Source organism: Salvia splendens, chromosome 5 (assembly GCF_004379255.2).
Source record: "Salvia splendens isolate huo1 chromosome 5, SspV2, whole genome shotgun sequence".
NCBI lineage: Eukaryota > Viridiplantae > Streptophyta > Magnoliopsida > Lamiales > Lamiaceae > Salvia > Salvia splendens.
This window is the reverse complement of record NC_056036.1, coordinates 37,468,739-37,493,728: the sequence shown is the minus strand read 5'-3', so window position 1 is coordinate 37,493,728 and position 24,990 is coordinate 37,468,739. Positions and strand designations below refer to the sequence as shown.

Genomic DNA, 24,990 nt, shown 5'->3' with positions numbered 1-24,990 from the left:
TATCATCCTCAGTCCAATGGCCAGGCAGAAATATCAAATAGGGAGATAAAGGCCATTCTCGAAAAAACGGTGAACCCGTCTAGGAAGGATTGGAGTAAGAGACTGGATGATGCATTATGGGCTTATAGGACAGCTTATAAGACACCTATTGGTATGTCACCATATAGGTTGGTATTCGGAAAAATGTGCCACTTACCCGTGGGAATCGAACACAGAGCATACTGGGCGGTCAAAGAGATCAACATGAATCCGCAGGCTTGTGAAGAAGAGAGGAAAATGCAACTCCAGGAACTGGAAGAGTTACGGCTTGAGTCTTATGAATCTGCCATGTGGTATAAGGAAAAAACTAAGCTTTGGCATGATAAAAATCTCCGGGTCAAGGAACTCAGGGTAGGACAGAAAGTCCTTTTGTTTCAATCCAAACTCAAGTTGATGCCTGGAAAGTTAAAGTCTAAATGGATTGGGCCTTACATCATCATGGGACTTCGAGCAAACGGAGCAGTTGAAATCCAGGGAAGTGCACCAAATTCCATACCTTTTCTTGTCAATGGACATAGGATAAAGGTCTTTAGGGATAGCTCAGAGTTGTGTGTAGTGGACGAAGTGCCACTACGCGCACTCTTTGATATCACCTAACCAGTCTAGGAAGGAAGTGTTTTTAAAATATCTCCTGGGTCTAGTAATATAAAGTTTAACCATACCCTGATCCAGGAAATTTTGAGAACACTTGACAACAATTTTGTAAATATTTAATTGCTTTCTTTAAATCAAGAAAAATCCAAACAAATAAAAAATTTTATTCTTCCAAAAATATTTTCGAAATACCGGACCCATCGGGAATGTTTTTGATGCTGTCATATCCTAGACCCGGGGAGTTCGGCGTTTCATTTTTTTTAGTTTGATGTTTTCTTTTAGTGTGTTTTGGCAGAAGGAATTTACTTGAGCAAGGAATTGTGGGGTAAAAGAGTTTTGGAGGGAATTGACACCGGTCCGGATTTCAAAGAGCACTTTATGGGGAGGCGTACGGTCGCTAGCGTCACCACCTGCACCCGCCTGCAAAAGGAACTGTCCTCTCCAATGCCTACACTATGATCGGTTTTGGCCTTTTTATTTTTTTTCATTACTCATTCTCTCTCCAAATATTCTCTCTCCCAAATCAAAAACCCCAAATTTCAATCTCTCTCTAACCCTAATCTGAAAATTTCGCCCAAGTTCTTTTCAAAATTTTCTACAGAATACCATGGATAACCAACAAGGAACCAGCAGCGCTTCTGGATCCGCCGAGAAGAGTGCGGCGGAGTTCATGAATGAACTATTTCAGAAGTTCGGAGGGGCCGATAAAGCGATGCAAGCGTTCGCGATGTTTGCAATGGGACAACCCATGCCAGCCGTTCCAACAACCACCGTGACACAACCGGAGGTTGTCGAGACACCACCCACTGCTGTACAAGAAACCGCACCGGAGGCTGCTACCATTATTCCAGAAGAAACCACATCTGCCCAGCACACAGTCCCAGAAACCGCCACCAGGCCGGAGGACGATGCAGTGCCCGACGTTCCAGGATCACCCATTACGGAGATTCGCAAAGTAGAGACAGATCTGGCCGTGGGACTGACGTTATTGGCCGTAGGTGAACCCAGGTTAGGTTCTGATTCTCAGAAGGAATCCCCTGTTTTAAAGTTTGGAGGTGATGGTGTTTCAGAGGGAGTAAACCTTGATATTTCTGCTGTGAATTTGGTGGAGAGTGTTGTTGGGGGGGTAGATGCTCTTGTTGCGGTAGTTGAAGACACCGCCATTACTGTTAGTAGGGCTGAGGGGGAAACCCCTGTTCTGGAGGCGTCTGTTGAGAGGGATGCCGTTGTTGATGATGATGATGTTCAAGTGGGCGGCGAAGCCCTAAATTCTGAGAAGGATGTAGAAAAGGAAACCCTAGACGTAGTTGGGGGCGATGAAGCCCAATTTACTGAGGAAGATGTTGATGCGGGAAGGACTCCCGAAAAATCTGTGGGCACTGAAGCCCAACCTGAAGGAAATCTTACGGGGTTAGAAACCCCTGTTTATATCACGGGGGCAACCCCATTGTTAGCAGAGGAAAGTGGAGCACTCGATTCTGAGGGTGCTCAAGAAACTGTCGATGCAGGACTCCACATGATAGTGGATTTAACTGAGGTCTCTGAGGAGGCCGATTCGCAGCTTAATCTAAGGGAAACAAGGAGACGGACACGTCGGAGTCTTCTTGATGACATTGCCGTTTCTGCCCAACAAAAGGAAAAGGATACGCTGGACCTAGCGACAGCCGTGTCTGCGCAGGAAGACTCCCCCAGGCCGAGTGGCAGGGAGAGTGACGAAGAGGGGCGCCGCGCGAGGGCTAAGAAGAGGAAAGGGAAACAAATTGCTTCCTCCTCGACCGAGAAGGAGAGGGGGAAATCTACTGAATCTCCACTTCCTCCACCCGCCAAAGTACCATACGCCACGGAGCCCGAGAATCCTGCCAGGTCCAGTGATTCAGAGGAGGAGCAAGACGAGGATGTACTGAACTTTGAGCCGACGGAGATTTGGATTACAAACGAGCTGTTAGACAATATGAGAAGATTTGACGATCCAAAACGTGTGGCCATATACAAGGAAAAGAGTGCTGAGGGAAAGGTGGCGAAGTCCGGAAAAATGTACCACCCGGCGGAACTCAAACATATTAGCTCTAACGATGAGTTCAGGGGGTATATAGATGCAATCGGTTTTGATTGGTTACTCAAGCACAGCACTTTCGAAGTCCCAGTCGACGCGGCCCGTGAATTCTTTTCCACCTTCCGGTTCAAATCCACCGCCGATTTGGATGCGGATTCCATAGCTTTCAGGCTTTTTAATGAAGAACATAGGATGAGTATCCGGGAGTGGACGCTGCGGATGGGCTTGCTAACGAGAACAGAAGATGATGAGGGCCTGTGGAACGACAGAATGGTTGGTCCGCCGAAGTTGACGCCAGGATTTCAGGCACAAGGTGCGTGGGAGTTCTTGACTCACTCAAGAGTGGGTCAATTTAAAACAAGTTGGTCGAAGGCACACCATATAGAAAATCGGGTCCTGCGATTCGCCCAAACTTTTGTTAGCTACAACTTGATGGGCACTGCCAACAATGCCCTGACGACCGCCGACCTATACTTTACGTGGTGCATGGCCACAGGAGTACGAGTTCATTTGGGTTATTGGTTAGCCCAAGCCTGCCATCAAGTCACCTCCAACCCGTCCAGGCATCTGTACACGTGCCATCTTCTCGGGGCCTATTTGCAGCGCAACATTGTAATTAAAATCAGCAAGGCCTGCCGTGTAGTAAAGATGTGCTCAGCCCCGGAAGTCTTCAATTTCGATTTTTTTATCAACAAGGGGTTGCTGATCGCCCGAGGGAAGGAGGTGTGTTTTTATGAGGTCGGTAAGTCAGAGGCACAAGTCAAGCAGGAACCCGATGGTGTGGAGGTAAAGGATCAAGCCACTGAGGACGAAGTCAGGCTGATGGTTCAGGGAGTTCAGAAAGAGGTTGAGGAGGTAAGGAAAGGAATCGACGGGGTACGCAAGGAAATGACTGAGATCCGAAGGGAATTCGGAAAAAGCAGGGAAGAGGCCGCAGTCCTAAGGGGACGAATCACCGATTGGGTGGCTTCGTCAACAGAGCAAACCAACAGGATGGCGGAGGGTGTTGCTTTGATGACGACCATGCTGAAATGGCTGCACAAAAAGTTCCCGGATGCATCAGAAACTATTCCTGGGTCTAGCGGCAACATTACAACGCTAAGTCCAGGAAGTGTATCCGCGCAGAAGCCATCACAAGGCCCGAGGCCTCACATCACCCCCTCTTCCGCTAGACCCGTGGTCCTGAGGACAGCCATACCCCGACCTACTGATGACAGACCAGTGAAGCCGGAGATGCCGGCCAGGAAGAAAGCAAAGATGACCCAGCCGACGGTGCCACCAAAGTTTGGCTCCCACGGGGGCCAGACACCGAATTGAATTTCCCCTCAAACCCAAGTAACTTTTTCTTTCTTTTATTTAACAGTTCTTTCGTTTTATTTCTGTTTTACCTGTCAGCATGCTAGGTTCTGTATATATGTGTTGAACCCTTCCACTTAGACCAGGCATTGGTCTAAGTGTGAGAAGGGGTTATATGTCATAGCATGTTTTGTGTTGTATGTTGTTCCTTCTCCCACTTAGCCCAATGCTTGGTCTAAGTGTGAGAAGTTTGTGTTTTGTTGAGTTCGTTTCATGTCGCCACTAACTGGCCTGCTTTCCACTTCATACGGATTGCTTGGGGACAAGCATAAATTAAGTGGGAGGGGGGACGCAGTTAGTGCAGTTAGTGTCTTGTACATATTCTGTTAGGTCTAGGAGTTTGTAGAAGTTTTTTTTTAGGTTTCGTGTTTGCATAACTGGTATAATAAATAGCAAAAAGCCCCTTAGGGAGAGTAATTGAAGAGAAAATACATGCTAAATTGTGAATCCTTTTCTCTTAATAAATCAAAGTCAGTTGGATGAAGTGAGAACGATAGAGGATGCCTTAGATAACCCAGTTGTGCAGCCCTACTATAAGAGCGAGTTATAAGCCTATACACTTTGAGCTAACTTGTAAAAAGAATGGGCTACCACTTGATGCTTAGGGAGAAGAGTCTGACGGAAAAATAAAAAAAAGAAAGGGTTTCTGGAGGTATAAGCTGGACGAAGTCCAGGAAAAGGAGGTATAAGCTGGACGAAGTCCAGGGGAGGAGTTAAAATAATAAAACCGGAGGTATAAGCTGGACGAAGTCCAGGAAAAAAAAAAAAAAAAAATTAAGGGCAGGAAGCAGTAGAAACCAGACCCAGGAATAAAAAGGAGACGGTAGGAAGGAGAAACTCTCATAACCCGATGCATCAGTGGAGTAACTTTAACTTAAGAGCGATCCGATCCTAACATCCCTGGTGAGGAATGAGTGATCGAGTGAATCTAACAATTGGGAAGTCAGAAGGCTATCTTGACGAACTGACAACTCGACTAGATAGAAGAAGGGAAGGGGAGGAATCTGAGGCTGTAAACGCTTGGATTGACCTTAAACTTGTGGGGATGGCTGCTAGGAAAATACCAGTTTATGCGCTTATGTGTTTTCTTTTCTTTTGTGATTTTTCATGTGTTTCGTGTTGTAGTTGTCTAGGTCTAGGAGTCTGTTTTGTTTGTAGAATAGTACTTGGGGGGGCCGTGCATTGAAATTCGCCTTATTTCTTTTTCTTGTCTTTCATACTTGAGGACAAGCATGGTTTAAGTGTGAGCAGTTTGATAAGGCTAATTTCATGCATGGGTCTAGGGATTTAATTCGTGATTTTACTAGGACTAACGCACGTTTTAAGCCAGGTGTGTGAAGGAATTCGCCAGGTCCAGGAAAGAAGACCAAAAAATCACAAGGTCGAGGAACTGGCGATTTAGTGAACGATTATGAAGAGAATTGCTCGACGGAGGAAGCTCCAGAGTTGAAGGGTAGAATAGAGATTTCTACGAAGACTCAAGGGCTATTTCCGCATCTATAAAAGGCAGAAGCATGCAAGCTGGAGGGATCTTCCCGGGGGAGACCTCACCACAGCCTGTTGCTTAGTTCACTTTCCCACACACACACTTGATACTAGTTTTGAGGAGATCTCAGTTCGCACGTCCGGGTTTCATCTTAGCTTCTGATATGGTGTAACACCGCTCTTGTTAAGAGCGAAGAAACAATTTATTTTCTGCTTTCCGCATTTTGCTTACTTTGCCGAGCTTCGTTGTTCGAAGCTCGGTTCGCTGTTTTCACCGAATAGTTTCTGATTTAGATGCAAGTTTGATTTTCCGTTATGGCGATTGTGTTGATTTCTGGTTTGATCGTTTCGCTTATTGAGATTTTGGAGTTTTAATTTGTCTGAGTTGGATGCGTTTCGCAGCTGTTTACTGAGTTATTGCAGGTTAATGGTCAGATCTGGGAGATTGGAGTTGGATTGTGGAAGAATTTTGGTTGGATTTGCTGGATTTGTTGGTTGTTGGGTTCGGATGTCTTGGATCAGGAGTGGATCAAGCATTCTGCCGTGAATCTGAGTAGTTTCGATCTGATTTTCATGCTTAGTTTACGTGATTTTCTTTCATTCCGTCTAGTGTACGCAGATCTGATGTGTTTCCGAGTTGCAGCAAGATAACGACGACCAAATCTCTATATTCTGTTCGAATCTCGCTTTTTGCTCAGTTTGTTAATCTGCAGTTCTTTCCGTACTTGCCATTTTTGGAATTATGGTCCCCACCTTCAGTCATATTCTGTTTAGCTAGATTAGGTAGTTGTTTACACTGTCTAGCAAGTGGTTATGTTTCTTGTTGTCGAAGTCTGAATTTACAAGTTTAACATGTCCTAGGTCTAGCATTTACATTTTCTGCCTAGGTCTAGAGTTAGTTTAAAATTCTCAACCCTTTTGTTGCGTGGCAGCAGCCATTAGTCTGTCCAAAGTCTCTGAGCACTACTTTGCGAGTCCATCTCTGTGGGATCGACCCCACTTCCCTATACTAATTCATAGTATTCGGGTTGAGGGATTTATATTTTTTTGAAGGAGGGTCGATGTGTGTCCAACGACCAAGCACTTTATGTTCTCTTAAGTTCCTAGACCTTGTGCTCTAGTGGATTTAAGGAGCGTGGTGTCTTGACCAAGCGCTTGCAGTGATCTATTTCTGTGCACACTCGATATATACAACCAAAAAAAAACCTCGCTTCAATAACTATAGCTTGGGCTGGCTCACCGTCTAGATGGGCAGTGAGCGAACCGATCTCCGGATTTTGGTCGACTACGTGTGCCATGTCTCTGATCTCTGCCTCCTCTGTATCTATTTCTGAAGTTGATTTCGGATCATCCTCTCCTGACGAACTCCAATCGTCTTCATTTTCCGAACCAAACGGAAATGGATCTCCCATAGATAATCCCGATCTGGTGGTGACCGTAGATGCTGTGTTTCTGACCTGCCAAGTAAACCTATCGTTCCTCCACCCAGACGAGTTACTCCAGTATCCAAACCGCGAGCCCTTGCTCATAAACTGAAAATAAAGGAAAAAGAAAAAAAATCAAAACTATGTACGCCAAAATCTTTTAAACACAATCGCAAATTACGCCATCCATCCCCGGCAACGGCGCCATTTTGATAGGTGCGGTTCTCACTTGTGTGTGCTTTTATGCTAGGTCAAGCTTCTCAAACTAGAGAATCCGCTAGATCATAAGGTCTAGGAACTCGGAGGATATCATAAGTCTCAGTCGTTGGACACACAAATTCCGCATTAAAAAAACCCTCAACCCGCTATACTATGAATTAGTACAGGGAAGCAGGGGTCGATCCCACGAAGATGGATGCGTAAGAAAGCATTTGGAAGACTCTGGAAGGGTGAATGGCTGCTGCCACGCAAATTTTGGGTTGAGGTATAACTACTACTAGACCTATGAACGAGTTAAACACTGGACCTAGGAAACTGAAAACATCATGCTAACATCGAACATCCTCATACATACGAGATATTAAACTAACTTCCTAGACCGGGCGAACAACTTCCTAATATAGCTAGACAGAAAGCGAGTAAACAGTGGGGACCATGTTCCAGAAATAGCAAGTACGGAATAAAAGCTGCAAATAACAAACTAAGAATTTAACTAACAACGATGAGCATCTCATTACCCGAATCAAACGCGGACATTAAGAAAACAGAGCACATATCCAGATTCGAACAGAATGTAAAAGTTCGGACGTCGGAAACTTGCAAATAGCCGGAAATAAAACAGATCTACATATACTAGACGGAATGAAACAAAAACACGAAAATTAGACATCAATCACGATCAACTATGTTTCAGATCCAGACGTCGGATGCTTAATTCACTCCGGATCCAAGCAATCCGAATCCAACAACAACCAAAATCAGCTCCCGGAACTCTGATTCTGTTCAGATCCACCACAATCCTCAACGATTTTACTTCAAATCAACAAGCAAATGCGAAAAGCATCCAATCGGGTAAACAACCATAAACTCAGAAATAAAAACATCATTCATGCTCGAAATCAACATTGCCATATCTGAAAACATAAATTGCATAAAGTCACGAGAATTCAACAGAAAACAAAGCCGAGCTTCGAACGGCGAAGCTCGGTGAAATTCACGTCAGCAAAATAAAACGAAAGCAAATAATTGTATCTTCGCCCTCCGTGAGGACGGTGTTACACAGCAAACTAGCAGCAAGCGAAACCCAGAACCCCCTCTGGTTCCCGAAAAATAAAAACCAAAGTGTGCAGAAGTGTGTGTGAGCTGAGAGCTACAAGGCCTAAGTGCCGAGAAACCCCGGAACGAACTCTTTCCGAACTCTCCCTCTTAATTGCATGCTCTCTTCTTTATATAGGTGCGGGGTTGATCGTCTAGAAGCCTTCGCAGAAATCTCTATTCTGCCCTTCAGCATCCGTGATCTCCTTCGTCAAGCCATTTTTTTTCATATTGCTCACTTTTCTCGCCAGTTCCTTGCACCATGCAAACGTCCTTCTCTTTTTCCTGGACCTGGCGAACTTTCTACACACCTGGCTTAAAAAGGTGTGTTATACCCCGTAAATGTATGAATTCAACCCCTTAATCAATGCATGAAATTAGCCTTATCACCTAGCTTAGTTTCTAGTACTATATATATGTGGCATATGTTTACTAATGATATATACAACTACTTTCTCCACTATGTCTCTATATTTTACTGTTCTACAAGAACGATGTGTGCTTTAAAACGATCAAATTGTTATGAATGACTCAAATGTTTATTGTGTTGATTGAGAAAAGAAAGTGATAAAGTTGACATGATATGTATATGATTTGACAGAATTATTATTATAGAACTTGGTATATTGTTTTATATCAGACTGGGAGAGAAAATATGAATAGATGGATACGACGTTCCAGGTAATAAAGTGAATATTTTGTAATAGCAATATAAATTGAAATCTTAGAAGTTTATATTTTTGAAGCTTACCTCCTTGAAGCTTCTTGAAGCTTACCTCCTCCTATTCCTTTATGCAGAGCACAGTAGCGATGTAGCTTGCTAGATGGACAGTTGTGCATGTCTCTTTTGTCAAGAAAGTTAAAATGGTGTGTTGTGGCATGTTTAGTCGAGGATTTACATATATGTATAGTTGATGAATTCTTGTTGTAGTAGGTAGCAAAGTATGTAATAGTGTGTCTATTAAGTTTTAAAAAAAAAACAAAGCAGGGTGGAAAGAAAGACAGTTTCGTTGAGCATATCAAAATATCAAAATGTGACATCAATTATTCGGTTCTATTTATTAAACCGAATAAGGGGTGTTACAGTACCCTTAAGGCCATGTAGGCAATTCAATCTATTTACCATCTCATTTTCATTAAAGTATATAATTTGGGATAGTTGATGTACAAAAAATGAGGTTCCCTCTAATTTTAATTTCAAAATAAAAATATCTTAATTATATTAAATATTAGGAATATTCTATTACTATTAATTATTTACTTTTAGTTTTACTTATTTGTAATATTTTAAATAATTGTACTATATTTAATATTAATAGTGAAATAACTTAGGTATAAATATATGTAAACATTATACGTATACAATATTTGTTTTCAATTTATTAGATGGAATATTAATTTTTCAATCTTAAAGCTATACATAGAAGAATATATATGTTATTTTTAAGTGCAATACAATATTGATAATTAAAAATAAATTAAAATTCATTGACATACAGAAAATCTTAAATAATTCAAAGTGCTAAGTTTTATTTTATCCACTCTTATGTAGTAATTGTAGTCTAAAAAAATTAGTTGAAATTATCAATAATCAATTTAATATAAAAGGCAATAGCATTCTTAGTTGAATATATGATTAATTTAAATCTATAATTGTTTAATTAAATAAAAAACTAATAGTTGCTATCAGTTGTTTAATATCACAATGTCGCGTCTTAATATTATTATCATAGGCCATTTACAGCAACATCATGAAAACTGTTCATAGTTCTTATATCTATTCCCTTGACTATTCGTGAATCATATTTTTTCTACTTTATTAAATTTTTATTTCAATGTAGTATATATTATATATTATGATTAACTTAAATTTTCAGTTTAATAAAATTATGAGATTCATTAAAATAAAATATTTATCTTAATTTTATCTAAATAATTGAGAATGTAACCATATAAAAGGATTAACTAGCACTAGAAAGGAATATCATAATATTCAAATAAGGTATGGTATATATTAATAATAATAGTATAAGAAACTATTAAACTTAATCCCTAATAAATTAGAAGAAAGAAGAAAGCGGATGAATAAAGAAAGAAAAATAAATTACATACTTTAATGAAAATGAGAAGGTAAATAGATTGAATTGCCCTTCATGGCCTTAAGGGTACTTTGGTCATGAAAATATTGGAAATAGCCAAAAAGTAGTACAATTGATATTAACTTATAGTTGATGGACCTCAAAAGATATTATGAAATGTTACGGACTAAATTTGCTCTTTTGAGATAGTTGATATAGTAAAAAAGATGTTCCCTCTATAAATAAATGTAACATTTCTAATTATTGTTATTATGATTAGTATTATCATTGCTGTCTTACTTACATAATTATCTGTCTTATCATTTTTTCCAAAATAAGTTTTTGAAAAATGCCTTGTTTATGATAGGAAGGAGGAGTACAAAAATTTGGCGACCAAGTTTTCATTATTCAGTTATCAAAATTTGGGGTTTTCAATTTCGATTTTGGTTTCAAGGTTTTTAGTACGCCAGGAACCGAGCTGAAGATAGGGTAGATTAAAAGTATTAATACTTTATTATATTGTGCGTATGTCTGTATGATATCCTTTCAAACAGCTACCGACCGAATATCGCATTCCTAAGGTCATCTTCAATCCATTATTTCAAACTCAAACCTATTTTTAATTATAGGTCACACCAAAAAATAATTTTATTCTAAACATTTACACTAATCTTAAAATTTACACCATTTTTGAATATATGTTTCATAAATTTTTGCAATAGCCACATTACACACTCATATTAGGTGACAAATAAATAGACAACTTATCATATAGAGAGTATAATCACTGTAACTTTACATATCTTCACAACACTAGCAAAAATTAAGCAAGATAGTTTATTTTTTCAGTAAATGTTAATTCTACAAACCTCTCTTCTCCCAATAATTTGTATCAGGGGCAATTGGATAGAGATCCACAGCAGAAGTTGAAGAGCCAATCCACGGCGCATCCATGAAAACACCCTCACCAACAGCTGCACCCATTTCCACTTCATCGAGTTTTATCTTACCAACTGAGCTGCTCGGCTCAGAGACCAAGTTTGCAACGCCATCTTTCCCCTCGAGTATGCTCACTACAGCTGACATACTTGGTCTTTCTGCAGCTACAACATTTGTGCAAATGAGCGCCACATTGATAGCTCTAGTAATCTCTTCCTTGTTCAAGCTCGACTCTAATCTCTGATCGACTAGCTCCAACAAATTTCCTTTCTCCTTCAAGGAAATAGCCTGATTGAAAATTGGAAGAGCTCTGTCAAACTCATCCCAGTGCAGAATGTCGAAGGGAAGGGAAGAAATGCATGCACATTTTTCATTTTTATTTATGTGATGCGTGATTAAGTTAAAGAATAGTAGTATAACTTTTCATTCTTTCCTATGCAAAGGTAAATGCATAAAATGTTACCCAGTCAAGAAGATAAAAGCTATCCTCCTTACGCCTGACACTACTGTTGCTCCTCCCACTGACAATTTCCAAAACAACGACTCCGAAGCTGTACACGTCGGCTTTATCTGTCAAATACCCTCGCATTGCATATTCGGGTGCCATGTATCCACTAGCAAGCGTGTATATATATATATATTTAACGAATAAGTTTTGTTTTTTATATTGAATATTTGAAGCAGAGACAATTAATACCCTTACAAAGTTCCAGCAATGCGCGTGCTTATGTGGGAGTCGTCTTCATCTAGCTTTGCGAGCCCAAAATCAGATATTTTAGGGACTAGGTTTTTATCAAGAAGCACGTTAGTAGCCTTGATATCACGATGGACGATTTTCAGCCTCGATTCCTCGTGAAGGTAAGCCAAACCTCTTGCTATGCCGACGCAGATCTTTTTCCTCATTGGCCAATCCAAATGCAATTGGTGTTGTGCCGGGCCTGTTATGAGTCATGGATGTGATTAATTAAAATAAACAAAACATCGCATAAGATAGAAGTAATAACGTTAAAGTTGTCATATAAATTTACCAAATAATGCACGAGCAAGGCTATTGTTTTCCAAATACTCATAGACAAGCAACAACTGGTTGCCTTCTATGCAGCATCCGTAGAGCTTAACAAGATGAGGATGTTGTAAAGCGGAAATCATGCCTATTTCATTAACGAATTCGCGGTTCCCTTGATTTGATTTGGAAGAAAGCTGCTTCACAGCGATGATGGTTTTATCTAACAGAACACCCTTCAAATTTACAAAACTTGAGACTTGCCAGAAAAATTAATTTAGACAATTTCATCTTATATAGGGATTAATAAATATGAGTTGGCAATTTGGCATTACCTTGTACACGGGACCAAATCCACCTTCACCAATCTTATTAGCAGGATCAAAATTGTTTGTAGCAGCTCTTATTTGCCTTAGGGTAAATGACCCCGTCCGAAGGTCAAGACCCTTCAAATCTATAAGAAGCGCCGTATAAATCAAAGAGTGGTTCACAAGACTACAAACCGTGTCTAATTTTCAGAGTACAAGTTGAAATAAATCAACAAGCAAAATGTTGGACTAAATTTGCACACACGAAAATAAATAAGATCCACTGTGTCCAAAAACTCAATTACCATGATACATCGAGTGTTTGCCCCCCAAACAGCCCTTCAACCTCAGAATACCCACAAGCAACACGAGTGCGAAAATAGCTGCCATCGCTATACCAACTTTAGCTCCTGTAGAGATGCCGCTTCCAGGCTTATAAGCTGGACATATTGATGTATAGATAGGGTAAGATGACATGCAAATGTAATCTCTTTAATGGTAATCATCAAAAAAGTAAATTGTTAAAATCTGCAATATGATTTTGATGGATAGCCGGAACAAATTTGAAAACCTCCAATAGAAAGTGAAACTACAATTTCACGTGCAACGGTGCAACCTACGAAATGAGAGCATGAAGAGAAGAACTTCATTTCCTTTTAATTTGTTTTTTGGAGTGTTATATCTCTAGAACCAGATCAAACTTACTAGCATGAACGACAGATATGGCTGAAATGAGAGGACCATATACAGATCTCATAGGAAGAGCAGCTGTTCCTTTTCCAGCCCAATAGAAGCGGATCTCCAAGGTGTGATCACCAACAAATGCAGGATATTGCATTGTTTTTGGAGTATTTACTCCACCTGCTGCATTCTCAATGTTGAAATCCTTCTCAACAAGTTTTCCCTGAAATACAATATTTTTTAAATCATCAAGATTGAATTTGGTAAATGAATATTTTCACATATCTATATGTAAAGTTGATGTATCGATGAGAACCTGAATATAAATATCAAAAATACGCCTTCCGAGGCTTCTGTAAGTTGTGTCATTAGTAAACATGATCTCCGCAAAGTGGATATCCACTCTGTATTTACCATTTCTCAAACAAAATCCAAAATAAGTCAGTGAGAGTGGGGAAAGGCGTGCTGTGGAGTACAGTTCAGATTCTGGCGGCCCTGAAATGCTTAAGTTGCTTGATGCAATCAGACTTTTTCCGTATCCAGATATTTTATTATAATCCCAGAACTTGCCTATGCTGCTGAATCCCCAGTTTGTACCTCGGTAGAAGTTTTCAGCAGAGTTATCAGCTTCATATTTACCAACTCTTTCTTGGCTTCCGCAGTTTATATAGAAAGAGTAGAAATCATCTGATGGAAAAAAAACACATGTTTTGAATTTCGAATATTTTTTCCTAAACTTGAATTAACAAAACAGCATTTTCAAAGAGCTGCAAGGCATAGAAATATCCTCAGTAATTTACACATTTAGAGTAGTTTTACAAAAAAAAACATTTTCTTCCAAATTACTAGAACTTCAGTGTCATTCTTCACTAATACATCTAGAAATTGACTTGGGGGAAAAGAATAAGGAAATACTCGAGAAAATAACTAATTTCCCATTCAATGCTTATCTCAAAAAGTTCTAATTTTAAAGGCACATAATATAAATGTTGCAGTTTATCAAATACAAGTCTGTTCATTTGTCCCTAATTGCACTTCTTTGTTTCAGGTGGGTTAAAGTCATTGAAGTGCTGGATAAATTTCAAGAGCTACATATATAAGTGAGTTATCACTTACTTGACTTGCATTGCGGATTTACACAATAAAAAGCACCACTGCCAAAAGAATGTGATATTAAGATTCATGCTACATTGAATGATGAGAGGTTTAAGTGAAATGCATCAAACAGAAATCAGCAACTTACTTGGTGTTTCCATTTGAGTTGGCAAACAAGTTTCTGAAAAGGAGTGGCAATATCTAAGTCGGTATAAAAAATCCGGACCCAGTATAAACAGAAAGATGAGTGTTAATTAGTAATCTCACGGGCTTTTTGTCGCGCATCTTGGTTCTGGACTTACAGGTGTGAAGTTGTTGTAGGATAGGTCGCTGCAGTCAAAATGTAAGTTTTCAATCAAGTACATTGCTATATGGATTTTGGGCATGCAATTATCATTCTACTACTACGATAAGTGGGAAATATTAAGTTCTGGGTGAAATGGAACCTCACATGTTTCTCTTATCTTTCATTAATTCAGGCACCTCCCCAGTAAAGGAATTCCCAGTTAGGTAGCTAGCAAACGAACATCTCAAGTTAGCAATTCAACAAAATATTAAAATCAGAGCCACAACGTTAAAAGTAGATATAAATCATCACGTGAGGAGAGTTGAGCCATATAATTATCAGCTATAGCCAATACTGACAAATGCACTAATGCACCATATGAAATATCACCACAATGATATAAAAGCAATACTATTTGATTGAGTCAACTGAAAGTTGTCAATCAAACTGGTTTGGAGTAAAGGAAGAAGAAAGACAAGATATTGGAATTAAAACTCAAAAGAAGAACAATCCTTTTAAGAGGCCTAATAATCCTCTCACCGAGGCCTACAGTTGTTACCGTCCTTAAACCTTTATTTTACAAGATATCTAGCTTATATAAAGTGGAGTTATTTATAGGATTCCTACAAATTCTATTCTAGGAAAGTAAATCGACATATAAATAAACAAGGAAACAAATCCTCAACAGTTAAAGTAAACTTCAACAATCTCCGAAATAATGAAAATAATCTCAAATTCATTTCAAGAGATAATTGAGATCACTAGCATGATCTCTATCACAAACTCTTACATGTCTCCTTTTTGAACACCAAGAGCAGGAGGAACCGGTCCTGTTAAATTGTTAAAACTCAAATCTCTGCACAATAAATGATGGTATTTAAATAAAAGTACAACAATAGGGCATGGTAAGGACATTAAAATTCGGGTAAGCAGCAGTATTATAAATGTTTTTCAGCCAACAAAATTACAAATCATTCCAAAACTTGCTTAATAATAATCAGAACAACAAGACAATTGAAGCTTAAGGTTTCTAGTTGTGAGTTAACTATATGATAGGCAACCAAAGTATTTATGTTCATATAAAAACATAATGACCTCAATTCAGAACACTAGAAACAACACACGTAGGAAAAGTTTATGAGACCTAAGGAATATTAGTATAATATTTCATCATCTGGTGTCTTGATTATGTCATAAGGTGTTTGCTCTAAGAAAATTAAACTATGCTTTGCATTAAAATATCAAAATATACTACCAATCTATTATCCAAAAGATAAATGATTATATTGAAATAATTTGCACGGACCTTCCAATAATCAGACCAAATATATCTAAATGTTTGGATTCTAAATAGATTACTAAATTTGCCATCAACTGTCACTGAATCAAATGTATTTTAGCTTTCAATTATGTATAAAAAATAAAGGGGTATTACGCCTAATATCATTAAACTTTCCAAAAAAATTAATTTTCCCACGAACTTAAATAGTTATTGAATTTTCCCACTAACAATGAAATCCAGCTACATTAAAATGAGATGGGTAACCATATTTGGCTTCTAGGGACTTTATAATCACATAAATATTACTCCCTCCGTCCCATAATAAAAGTCACATTTTGCTATTTCGGTCTGTCCCCCAATAAGAGTCGCAATTCACTTTTTACCATAAATAGTAAGTGGGTCCCACATTTCACTAATTCACTTCACTCACATTTTATTATAAAACTAACTATAAAGAAGTGGGCTCCATATTTCACTAACTTTTCCAATCCACTATTCTTTACTTTTCTTAAAACCCGTGCCCATAACAAGAGTGACTCCTATTGTGGGACGGAGGGAGTATTTTTCAGTGGTAACAATATCAAATGAGATGTAGCCAAATTCCGTCGTCGGTGGAAAAATTCAACAACTATCTAAGTTCGTGATATTATATGCCAAGTTTAAAGTTCGTACACAATTTTTTGGAAAGTTTAGTGATATTAGGCACCAATACCCCAAAAATAAATAGTGCCACCATAAAAACATTGTACTAACAGAGAATCGGCAACCATCAGATGTTCAATAAAGTTCGGGAGTTCCCCCACAATATTGCAACTCCTTAATATCCTGCACAATAATATCCAATGAGTCGCACAAAAGAAATGGCTTATTTTCTGATAGAGAAGCGGAAATATATTGCACTCACACTTGTTCCCATTTAGTAGAGGTAGCAAGAATGGGGAAGTCTGATTGCTTCCCATTGAGGTCACTGATTCTTCTGTAATGTGGAATGATCACAAACATAGATACTGAGTCTCGTAGAAAAAGGAAAATCTGCTTTCATATGTTAAAAGTATACTCACAGGTCAGTTAACTTGGTTAGAAAAGTAAGGTTAGAAGGGATCGGTCCACTCAGACCACTAGCCTGAATCTCCCTGAGATATTGATTCAAGTTTAAATTTATTCATGAAAAGAAAAAGAAATCTGAAAAAGCGAATCAATGTATTAAATGACCAAATGCCTTACATTCTTTTGATATTCATCCAGTTCTGGATATAATTTGGTATGCTTCCTGTGAAGTTGTTGTCACTAATTCGGCTGCACGCAAATGATGGTTACATAAGAAGCAAACTCAAGATCTAAAAAAAAAAGGGTTCTTCTTAATGTATAGCCTGGAATTTGACTCCTTAGCGACTTTTAGCTCAATTTTTTAAAGTAGTCTGTCTATGTTATTTGGATCAGAGTTTGTGGCCAAATTTCTGAATCGAATTTTAAAAAATTTCATGATTTTTTACGACTAAGCAAACAACTTAGATAAGTACAAGCTACCTTCAAAATTTTTAAAATTCTAGCTGAAAAGTCACTACAGGACCAAAATCCAGCTATAATGTAAGGATAATCCGAAAAAAATTAAGGGGAAACTAGGAAACTTACAACACTTCCAAAGTGGTAATTTTTGCTAGATTAGGGGATAACTCTCCAGTGAAATTGTTGGAAGTAAGCTGTCTACATAGGGGATAATGTTAGATATTAATAATATCACCTGATCGGAGTATATATTACTACTAGAAGATAGAGTTAAATTATTACAATCTTGTTATAAGAGGAAGATCCCCAAACTCCCCAGGAATATTTCCTGTAAAATGATTAGCCTCCAAAACCCTTCGTACCAACAAGACATCCGTAAATACATTAATAACATGATATTTCGCAAATTAAAACTGTAATTGATGGAAAAAGAGGAAGAGATATTGGTACAGTTCTTCAAGGGTGGTGATGTTGCCGTATTCTGTTGGAATTGGACCGGTGAGACGGTTCCCGAGAACAGTGCTGCAATAGGATTGCATCCATCCCCAGTTAATTTCTATTCCTTTTGGGATCGAATTCGGAATTACTAAGAAACGCAGTTCGAGAGGAAGATTTACAATCACTTACATTTTTCGAAGGAATTCCATTGAACCCCATTCTGGAGGGAGATTGCCATTGAGGTAGTTCCTTTCAAGGTTACTGTGTCAGTCACCAATCAGTTACGTAGTACTCTCTTTTCACACCTCATTTTGAAAAGTTTTTTTTAGTCATTTTCATATATACTAGTACTAGTATTATTTTATGTAGAGCATTTTTTTTTATCAAACTTCTTCTCTTTCTTATTTTATTCAACTTTTTTATTTTGTTTTTTCTCTCTTATAATATCTACTTCATCTGTCTCACTATAAGTAAGGTGTTTCTATTCGAACATTATTTTATAAAATTAATAATAAATAGTTAGAATAAAGATAAAATAAAGTAAATTAGAGAAAATAAAGTAAATTAGAGAAAAATAAAGATACGACTATCTTCTATATTATTTTATCTCTTACTTTACTTTCTTTCCGTTTTAATTATTTATTGTCTTCTTCGCAAAACATTGATTGAAAAGAAACGGCTCACTTATAGTGTGACATAGAGTACTTTATTATCTATTAACTTAATACACTAGGAACAGAGGAAGCACTTGGACATTGGTAGGCATTTTGTATATGAGCGTGCACGCGGAACTAATAGTAACTAGTTTTCTGACCCGAAATACCAAAATTAAATGAAGGAAAGTAAATACTAGCATAACAAAAAAGAATAAATAAAATACTTTCAACAAAATAATAATAATAATAATAATGAAAAAATATAATTTCCGAAATAAATTACTTTCTACCAAAAGAATATTTATCTATATAGTATGTTGTTTTTTTATATGCTTATAAATTGAAATTCGCTAAGAAAATAAGACTATTAATCATTTTCTTTGATGATAAAGATAAAAAATAATTGTAATAATCTATCCATATATAAAATGTGAGTTTTGGCCTTATTTTAAATATTTATGAATTTTGGGCAGACTTTTGAATATTTATAAATTTTGGCTTCTAATTGTAATTTAGTATTTAATTTGTGTATCATTAAACGTTGGATTTAGTCATAGTATCGTAACTGCCATTACTCATTATTGTATTAATCATAATTCAATTTAAAAGTTTGACTGTACAAATTATACAAATTAAATTTCTACAGAAATTATACAAATTAAAAAGTATAAATTGATTAACCCAATTGTATAAATACGAGATAATTCCACAATTATTTCATACTAATAAACTTTTGAGATACACACACTTATTATTTCATACTAATAAACTTTTGATATACACACACTTTTCTAGAATGCGACATGTGTATATGCATACATGCACTATTAGTATAAAGCAGTATTTACACAATATTATTTGTGTCTGACGCTATAATGATATATTGATAAATTATTATACACATGTCTTCAGTCACTAGCTAGGAGAGACATAATATCATTAAATAGGGAAATTGGTGCATTACTCATTCATTTGAAGTAACGGAAATTGTTGCCCATTCCATTTTCTAAAAGTTATTATACATACAATTGTTTATATCATTGCATTCTTAACTAAAAGTTATTATACATACAATTGTTTATATTATTGCATTCTTAACTATATTTAACATTTAACGCCTAAAACTCCTAATTTTGTTTCCATTTTCACTACCGAAATTGTTGTTTTAAAATTTATTTTGAACAATTTGTAGGGATTAATATTGTGAAAGTTGAAAGGTTTTTAAATTTCTTTATAGTAAATGGAGGAAATTAAAAGGTTTTAGAATAGCCCCCCAATTCATTTGTTTGGACTATAAATACATGACAATTGATAGTTTCTAATTCATTTAACCTGCTATTTTCTATAAAAATTTTGCTTGATTTTAGGTATCATTCTCAATCTTGTTTTTTGCTTTTAATTTTAATATATATTTATACATTATTATTATGGCATAAGTTCATGTTCCCATCAAATAATTTTCTAAACTAGCATCAAATTTAAATATATGTGTTTATATTGTTATTATTTTTTCTTAAAGTTCTTATATAGATGGAGGCAATCTGACACGACGGAGAAGTTGACACCAGCACGGGGCGACGAAAGTGCTGGAGATTGTGACCGAAAAAGGCGAGGCTATTGGAGATAGAGACAAGGGTTTAGGTTTGGGAGAGAGTAGATGACAATTGATAGTTTATAATTCACTCACTCGCTATATTCTATAAAAATTTTGCTTGATTTTATGTATTCTTCTGAATCTTCTGCATATTGTTTTTGCTTTTAATATATATATTTATACATTGTTATTATGGCATAAGTTCACGTTCCCATCAAATAATTTTCTTAATTAGCATCAAACTTAAATATATGTGTTTATAATATATTGTTAATATGTATATTATTATTTTTTGCTTAAAGTTCTTATATAGATGGAGGCAATCTGACATGACGGAAAAGATGACACCGGCGCGGGGCGATGAAAGTGCTAGAGATTATGACCGGAAAAGGTGAGACTATTAGAGATAGAGACAAGCGGATAAAAAAGGTTGACAGTAGAAGTAAGATGAAGGCGTATTGGAACAGAAGAGAAGATGTAGGCGGGTTAATTATTAATTAGAACTCCAGTGAACTTTTTTATTAATTCTAATTAGTTGATCATTTATTTTATTGAGAAACTTTTGCTGAACTTACTAAGCAATATATTTCTACAAATTTATTGATTTCGAATGTTATTTGATTTTATATATTTGTTTAATAAATTTTCATTATATATTTTAAGCGTTTAGATTTTATATGATTATATTTTTTTTATCATTTTATAAAATTATTTCACGGTGTAAAAAAGTTGGGAAAATATAATGAATCGTGTAACGCACGGGCGTGATACTAATAGCACGGGCGTGATACTAATAGTACTAGTAGCCGACTTACATATCTTGTAGGTAAGGGAGGCCAACTAGCTCCTTGGGAAGTGACCCATTTAGATTCTCCGTCTTCAAAATGCTGCAATTTGTTTTCGGTGCTTAATGTTAAACAGACTCAAAATTCTCATAAGATGGAGCACAAATATACTCTCTTTTTCGGTGCTTAATGTTAAACATACTCAAAATTCTCATAAGATTTACTCCCTTTTTCGGTGCTTAAATGTCAAACATACTCAAAATTCTCATTAAGATGGAGAACAAATATACACCCATCCTCTGCTGTACACCGTCTAAAGAACCATTTTGTCATTTTAAGTTGTCCATCATTTATAAAATCATTTACTTTATTCCACTTTTAGTATATGGACTTCACATTACACTAATATTTTATACTCACAATCCATTATAAAACTAATACTCCACTAAAAATGTGTCTCATATTTCACTCACTTTTTTCCTTTACTTTTTTTCTTCACAAAATCAAATAATTTTTTAAAACTCGTACCAAATCAACTCTTTAAATGGTGGATGGAGTTGTGATGATTCTTTAGGTGATCATTTTTACTCAACAAAGATCGCATAAAGCACTATCAAAATTTTGCGTGAATAGGAATTCTAGTGTCGTCAGAGCAAAAAAACAGCAGCAAAATATCTGCAATAGTGACAGAAATATGTAGTCATAATATATTACTTCATTCGTTCCGCTTTAATAGAGGCGTTTAATTTTCTACACTCATTTTGAAAAAATAATATTAATAAAAAATTAAAGTGGGGGAAAGAGTAAAATAAGAGAGAGAATAATATAGAAAATAGTCTTCTCTATAAAGTTCACTCTTAATTTACTTTTTCTCAACTTTAACTAGTTATTACTATTATTTTTTCAAAAATAAGCGCAGAAAATGAAACACATCTACTAACAAGGAACCGAGGGAGTATTAGTTGTCAATTGTGACGTGGCTAAAGCAAATCAACAATCAAATATGGATACTAGTGACATAGTTGCAGTCACCACTCGTCAGTTATATCGATATTCCGCTTTTTTCATGAACAAATATCGGTATCAAAGATGAAATAGTCGGCGGCGGCGACAAATTCATAATTCGTCTAATTCATTCGAGTTGCAAGAATTGACAGATTTAGCAAGTGAGTAAGAGTAAGTGACTCACATCTGAGTAACATGACAAGTAGCAGTATTAGTATCATTCCCAATGGCGATGAAGCTGCAGTTTACTCCCTTTCCATCTATAACACTATTATCCCACCATGGGAGCTCTTTGGTGCATGGATCAACTACACCATCGAAATTCCAATCCATCTTCCCCAGCTTCCTTGCTACCACCGACAATGCTTCCACTAACCATAATTTATTAAACAATGGTGTGTTAATTTTAAAAAGGAAATGAAACAAAAAAAATATTGATTATGATCTAAAAAGTAGCTAGAATAATTAGTTAGAGCACGTATAAGACTGACTTACATTCTTGAGGAGGCAAACAAGATGATGCCACATAATTAGCAAACCCCAGAAACCAAATCAATGCTATAAGCCTTGATGCAAACAACATCACTTTGTAGTGTTTTGTAAATTTGAAAATTTGATCAAGAAACGATATGAACAATGTATATGTATATGCATTTTAAGACTTAGTTTATGTTCTGATATATAGATATATGTGGGTAAAATTTTAAAATAATAAAAAAATGCGACCAAGACTTTGACAAAGCATGGTATCATTTCAAAGCAAGCCAATATTGAAATCAGTTAAGAGAATTAAATGCAGTTGAATACTTGGTTTACTTAAAAACGACCACAACGACGTAGAGAAATGAGTCAATTATGAGTGAACTTCCCAAAATGATAAAATGACTCAATTATGAGGGAGAGAGTATTAATTAAATACTACTTTACATTCTAAAACTTATAATCTAAAGTTGCATAAAGGATGGAATGACACCTAACGTGTACACATGTAGTCAATGTTCATGTCGTCTTCTAAGCCACCTTCATATACCCTAACTAAACAGAACTAAGGCTTAATTAATCTTCTAGGATTATAGGTAAAAACCCTAACTAAGCTGATTAACTAAGGCTTAATTAATCCAAACTAAAATCACATTTTCACCCTTCAGGCTTCAAGGGCAAGATAATAAAAAGCGACATTGATTTTAGAATTTTTTGTTATTTTTAACTGAAAATATAATTTTCTTCTAATTCACTCCTTTTCTTAAATAAATATCGCAACACTTGAAATTAAACTGGTCCTACTACATGTGAACATCGTCATTTTGTTTGGACTTCGACTTTTCCCACTTTCTAACTACCAAATCAAATTCCTTACGTTACGCATAATTGATTGATAGATGACATTTTTAATTATTTATGGACCCGTTTATTTTATTATATAATTAATCACTATAAAAAACAGCACTTTTACCGACAGAAATATCCGTTGGTAATTTTAATTTTTCCAATAATACTCCATCCATTCCTTGTTAATAGAGAGTACGTTTCTTTTCCGCATGAAGTTTAAGAATAGTGTGTTAAGTGGATGGTTAATAAAGTAAGTGAGATGAAAAAAAATTAAAGTAAGAGAGATGATTACTTTTTGCCAAACATAGAAATGACTCAATTAACTTGGAACTTCCCGAAATAGTAAAATGAACTATTACCATGGAAATGAGGGAATACTATCAATAGAAATTTTCCGTTTGTAATTTCATTGTCGACAATATTTAACGATGGAACTCAATCCGGCGGTAAATTTCCGTCGGCAGCTCCAACGGAAAACAATGTCGGTAATTAAATCCATTGGTAATTTAATTTCTTATGATAATTTTATCGACGGAAAATTATATTCGGTAATCATGTTTCTTATAATAAATTACCAACGGAAAAAATCTTGTTTCTTTGTAAATTTCTTCCAGGTTCATTTTGTGATTCTGTCGCCGTTATACAATATCGTATTTTCAGTTATACCATTAAATCAATAACCATAGCCAAAATGAAAATCAATAGAAAAATCTGAAGCTATTAGTTAGACACAGCCAAAGTACGAAGATATAATATTAGTTCTTACTCCTTCCGTCCGCCAATACAAGGCCAATTTTGACCGGGCACGAGTTTAAGAAATGTAGTAGAAAGTAAGTAGAAAATATTAGTGGAAGGTGAGTCCTACTATTATATACTCCATCCGTCTCACAATAATTGTCACTCTTATTGTGGGCACGAGTTTTAAGAAATGTAAAGAAAAGTTGGTTGGAATAGTTATTGGAATATGAGATCCACTTTTTTATATTATAATAAAATATGAGTGAAGTGAGTTAGTGGAATGTGAGACCTACTTACCATTTATGGTAAAAATAAAGTGTGACAATTATTGTGGGATGAACCGAAATGAAAAAAGTGACAATTATTGCGGGACATATGGAGTATTAGTTTTATACTAAAATGTGTGTGAAATAAAGTTAGTTAAATGTGGAGTCCAATACTAAAAATAGTAAAAGAACAAATGAGACATTTATTGATGGACAAATAAAAATGACAAAATAAGATATTTATTGGTGGACCGATAAAGTACATGTTAATTCAACTAAAAAAATAGAGTGATCTACATAAATGGTATCTGATCTTTCACTTTCGCACATAAATGGTACCTGATTTTTATTTTATATCATTTTTGGTACCTATTAATCACATTTTTAGTACCTGAAAAGATTTTCACCCCAAAATGCTCTTTAAACAAATGCATTTTTCCATTTGTGTCATGGAGGATATTTTGGACGTAAACAAAATTAGTACCAAAAGTGATATTATAATATCTTATTTCATTCTCCTCACTCTTTATACTATTATTATTAATTAATATTAATATTATAAATTAATAATTAATTTATTTGTTAATATCATTCAAATATACTTAAATACAATTATAGTTATAATTATATTTAATTATTATAATAACATTACTGTTATAAAATAAAAACTAGTAGTAATTAATAAATAATTATAGTATAATTATTTAAATTATGAATCATATAATATTATATAATA

The 24,990-nt window shown here is 36.0% G+C and overlaps 1 protein-coding gene across 5 annotated transcripts; it reads right to left on the bottom strand.

The window, feature by feature from the left end:
- Positions 1 to 11,083: 11,083 nt before the first annotated feature.
- Positions 11,084 to 22,576, bottom strand: LOC121805752 (probable leucine-rich repeat receptor-like serine/threonine-protein kinase At3g14840). 5 transcript variants are annotated; one of them, XM_042205737.1, is made up of 25 exons: positions 22,417 to 22,575; positions 22,106 to 22,292; positions 20,947 to 21,018; positions 18,071 to 18,142; positions 17,894 to 17,965; positions 17,726 to 17,797; positions 17,570 to 17,641; positions 17,162 to 17,233; positions 16,999 to 17,070; positions 16,842 to 16,913; positions 16,691 to 16,762; positions 15,446 to 15,511; positions 14,821 to 14,883; positions 14,637 to 14,699; positions 14,518 to 14,550; positions 14,391 to 14,428; positions 13,872 to 13,961; positions 13,591 to 13,769; positions 13,299 to 13,497; positions 12,899 to 13,033; positions 12,621 to 12,739; positions 12,311 to 12,521; positions 11,986 to 12,220; positions 11,746 to 11,896; positions 11,084 to 11,570 (listed from the first exon to the last, which is right to left on the bottom strand). In XM_042205737.1, exons 1-25 carry the CDS (start codon positions 22,502 to 22,504, stop codon positions 11,205 to 11,207), a joined length of 2,871 nt encoding a protein of 956 aa, XP_042061671.1. In that variant the 5' UTR covers positions 22,505 to 22,575; the 3' UTR covers positions 11,084 to 11,204. The 5 variants fall into 5 exon arrangements, 4 of the variants coding, with proteins under 4 accessions (XP_042061671.1, XP_042061669.1, XP_042061670.1 ...); XM_042205735.1 differs by having other exon boundaries at positions 13,591 to 13,961; XM_042205736.1 differs by having other exon boundaries at positions 11,746 to 11,833; positions 13,591 to 13,961.
- Between the last annotated feature and the right edge of the window lie 2,414 nt (positions 22,577 to 24,990).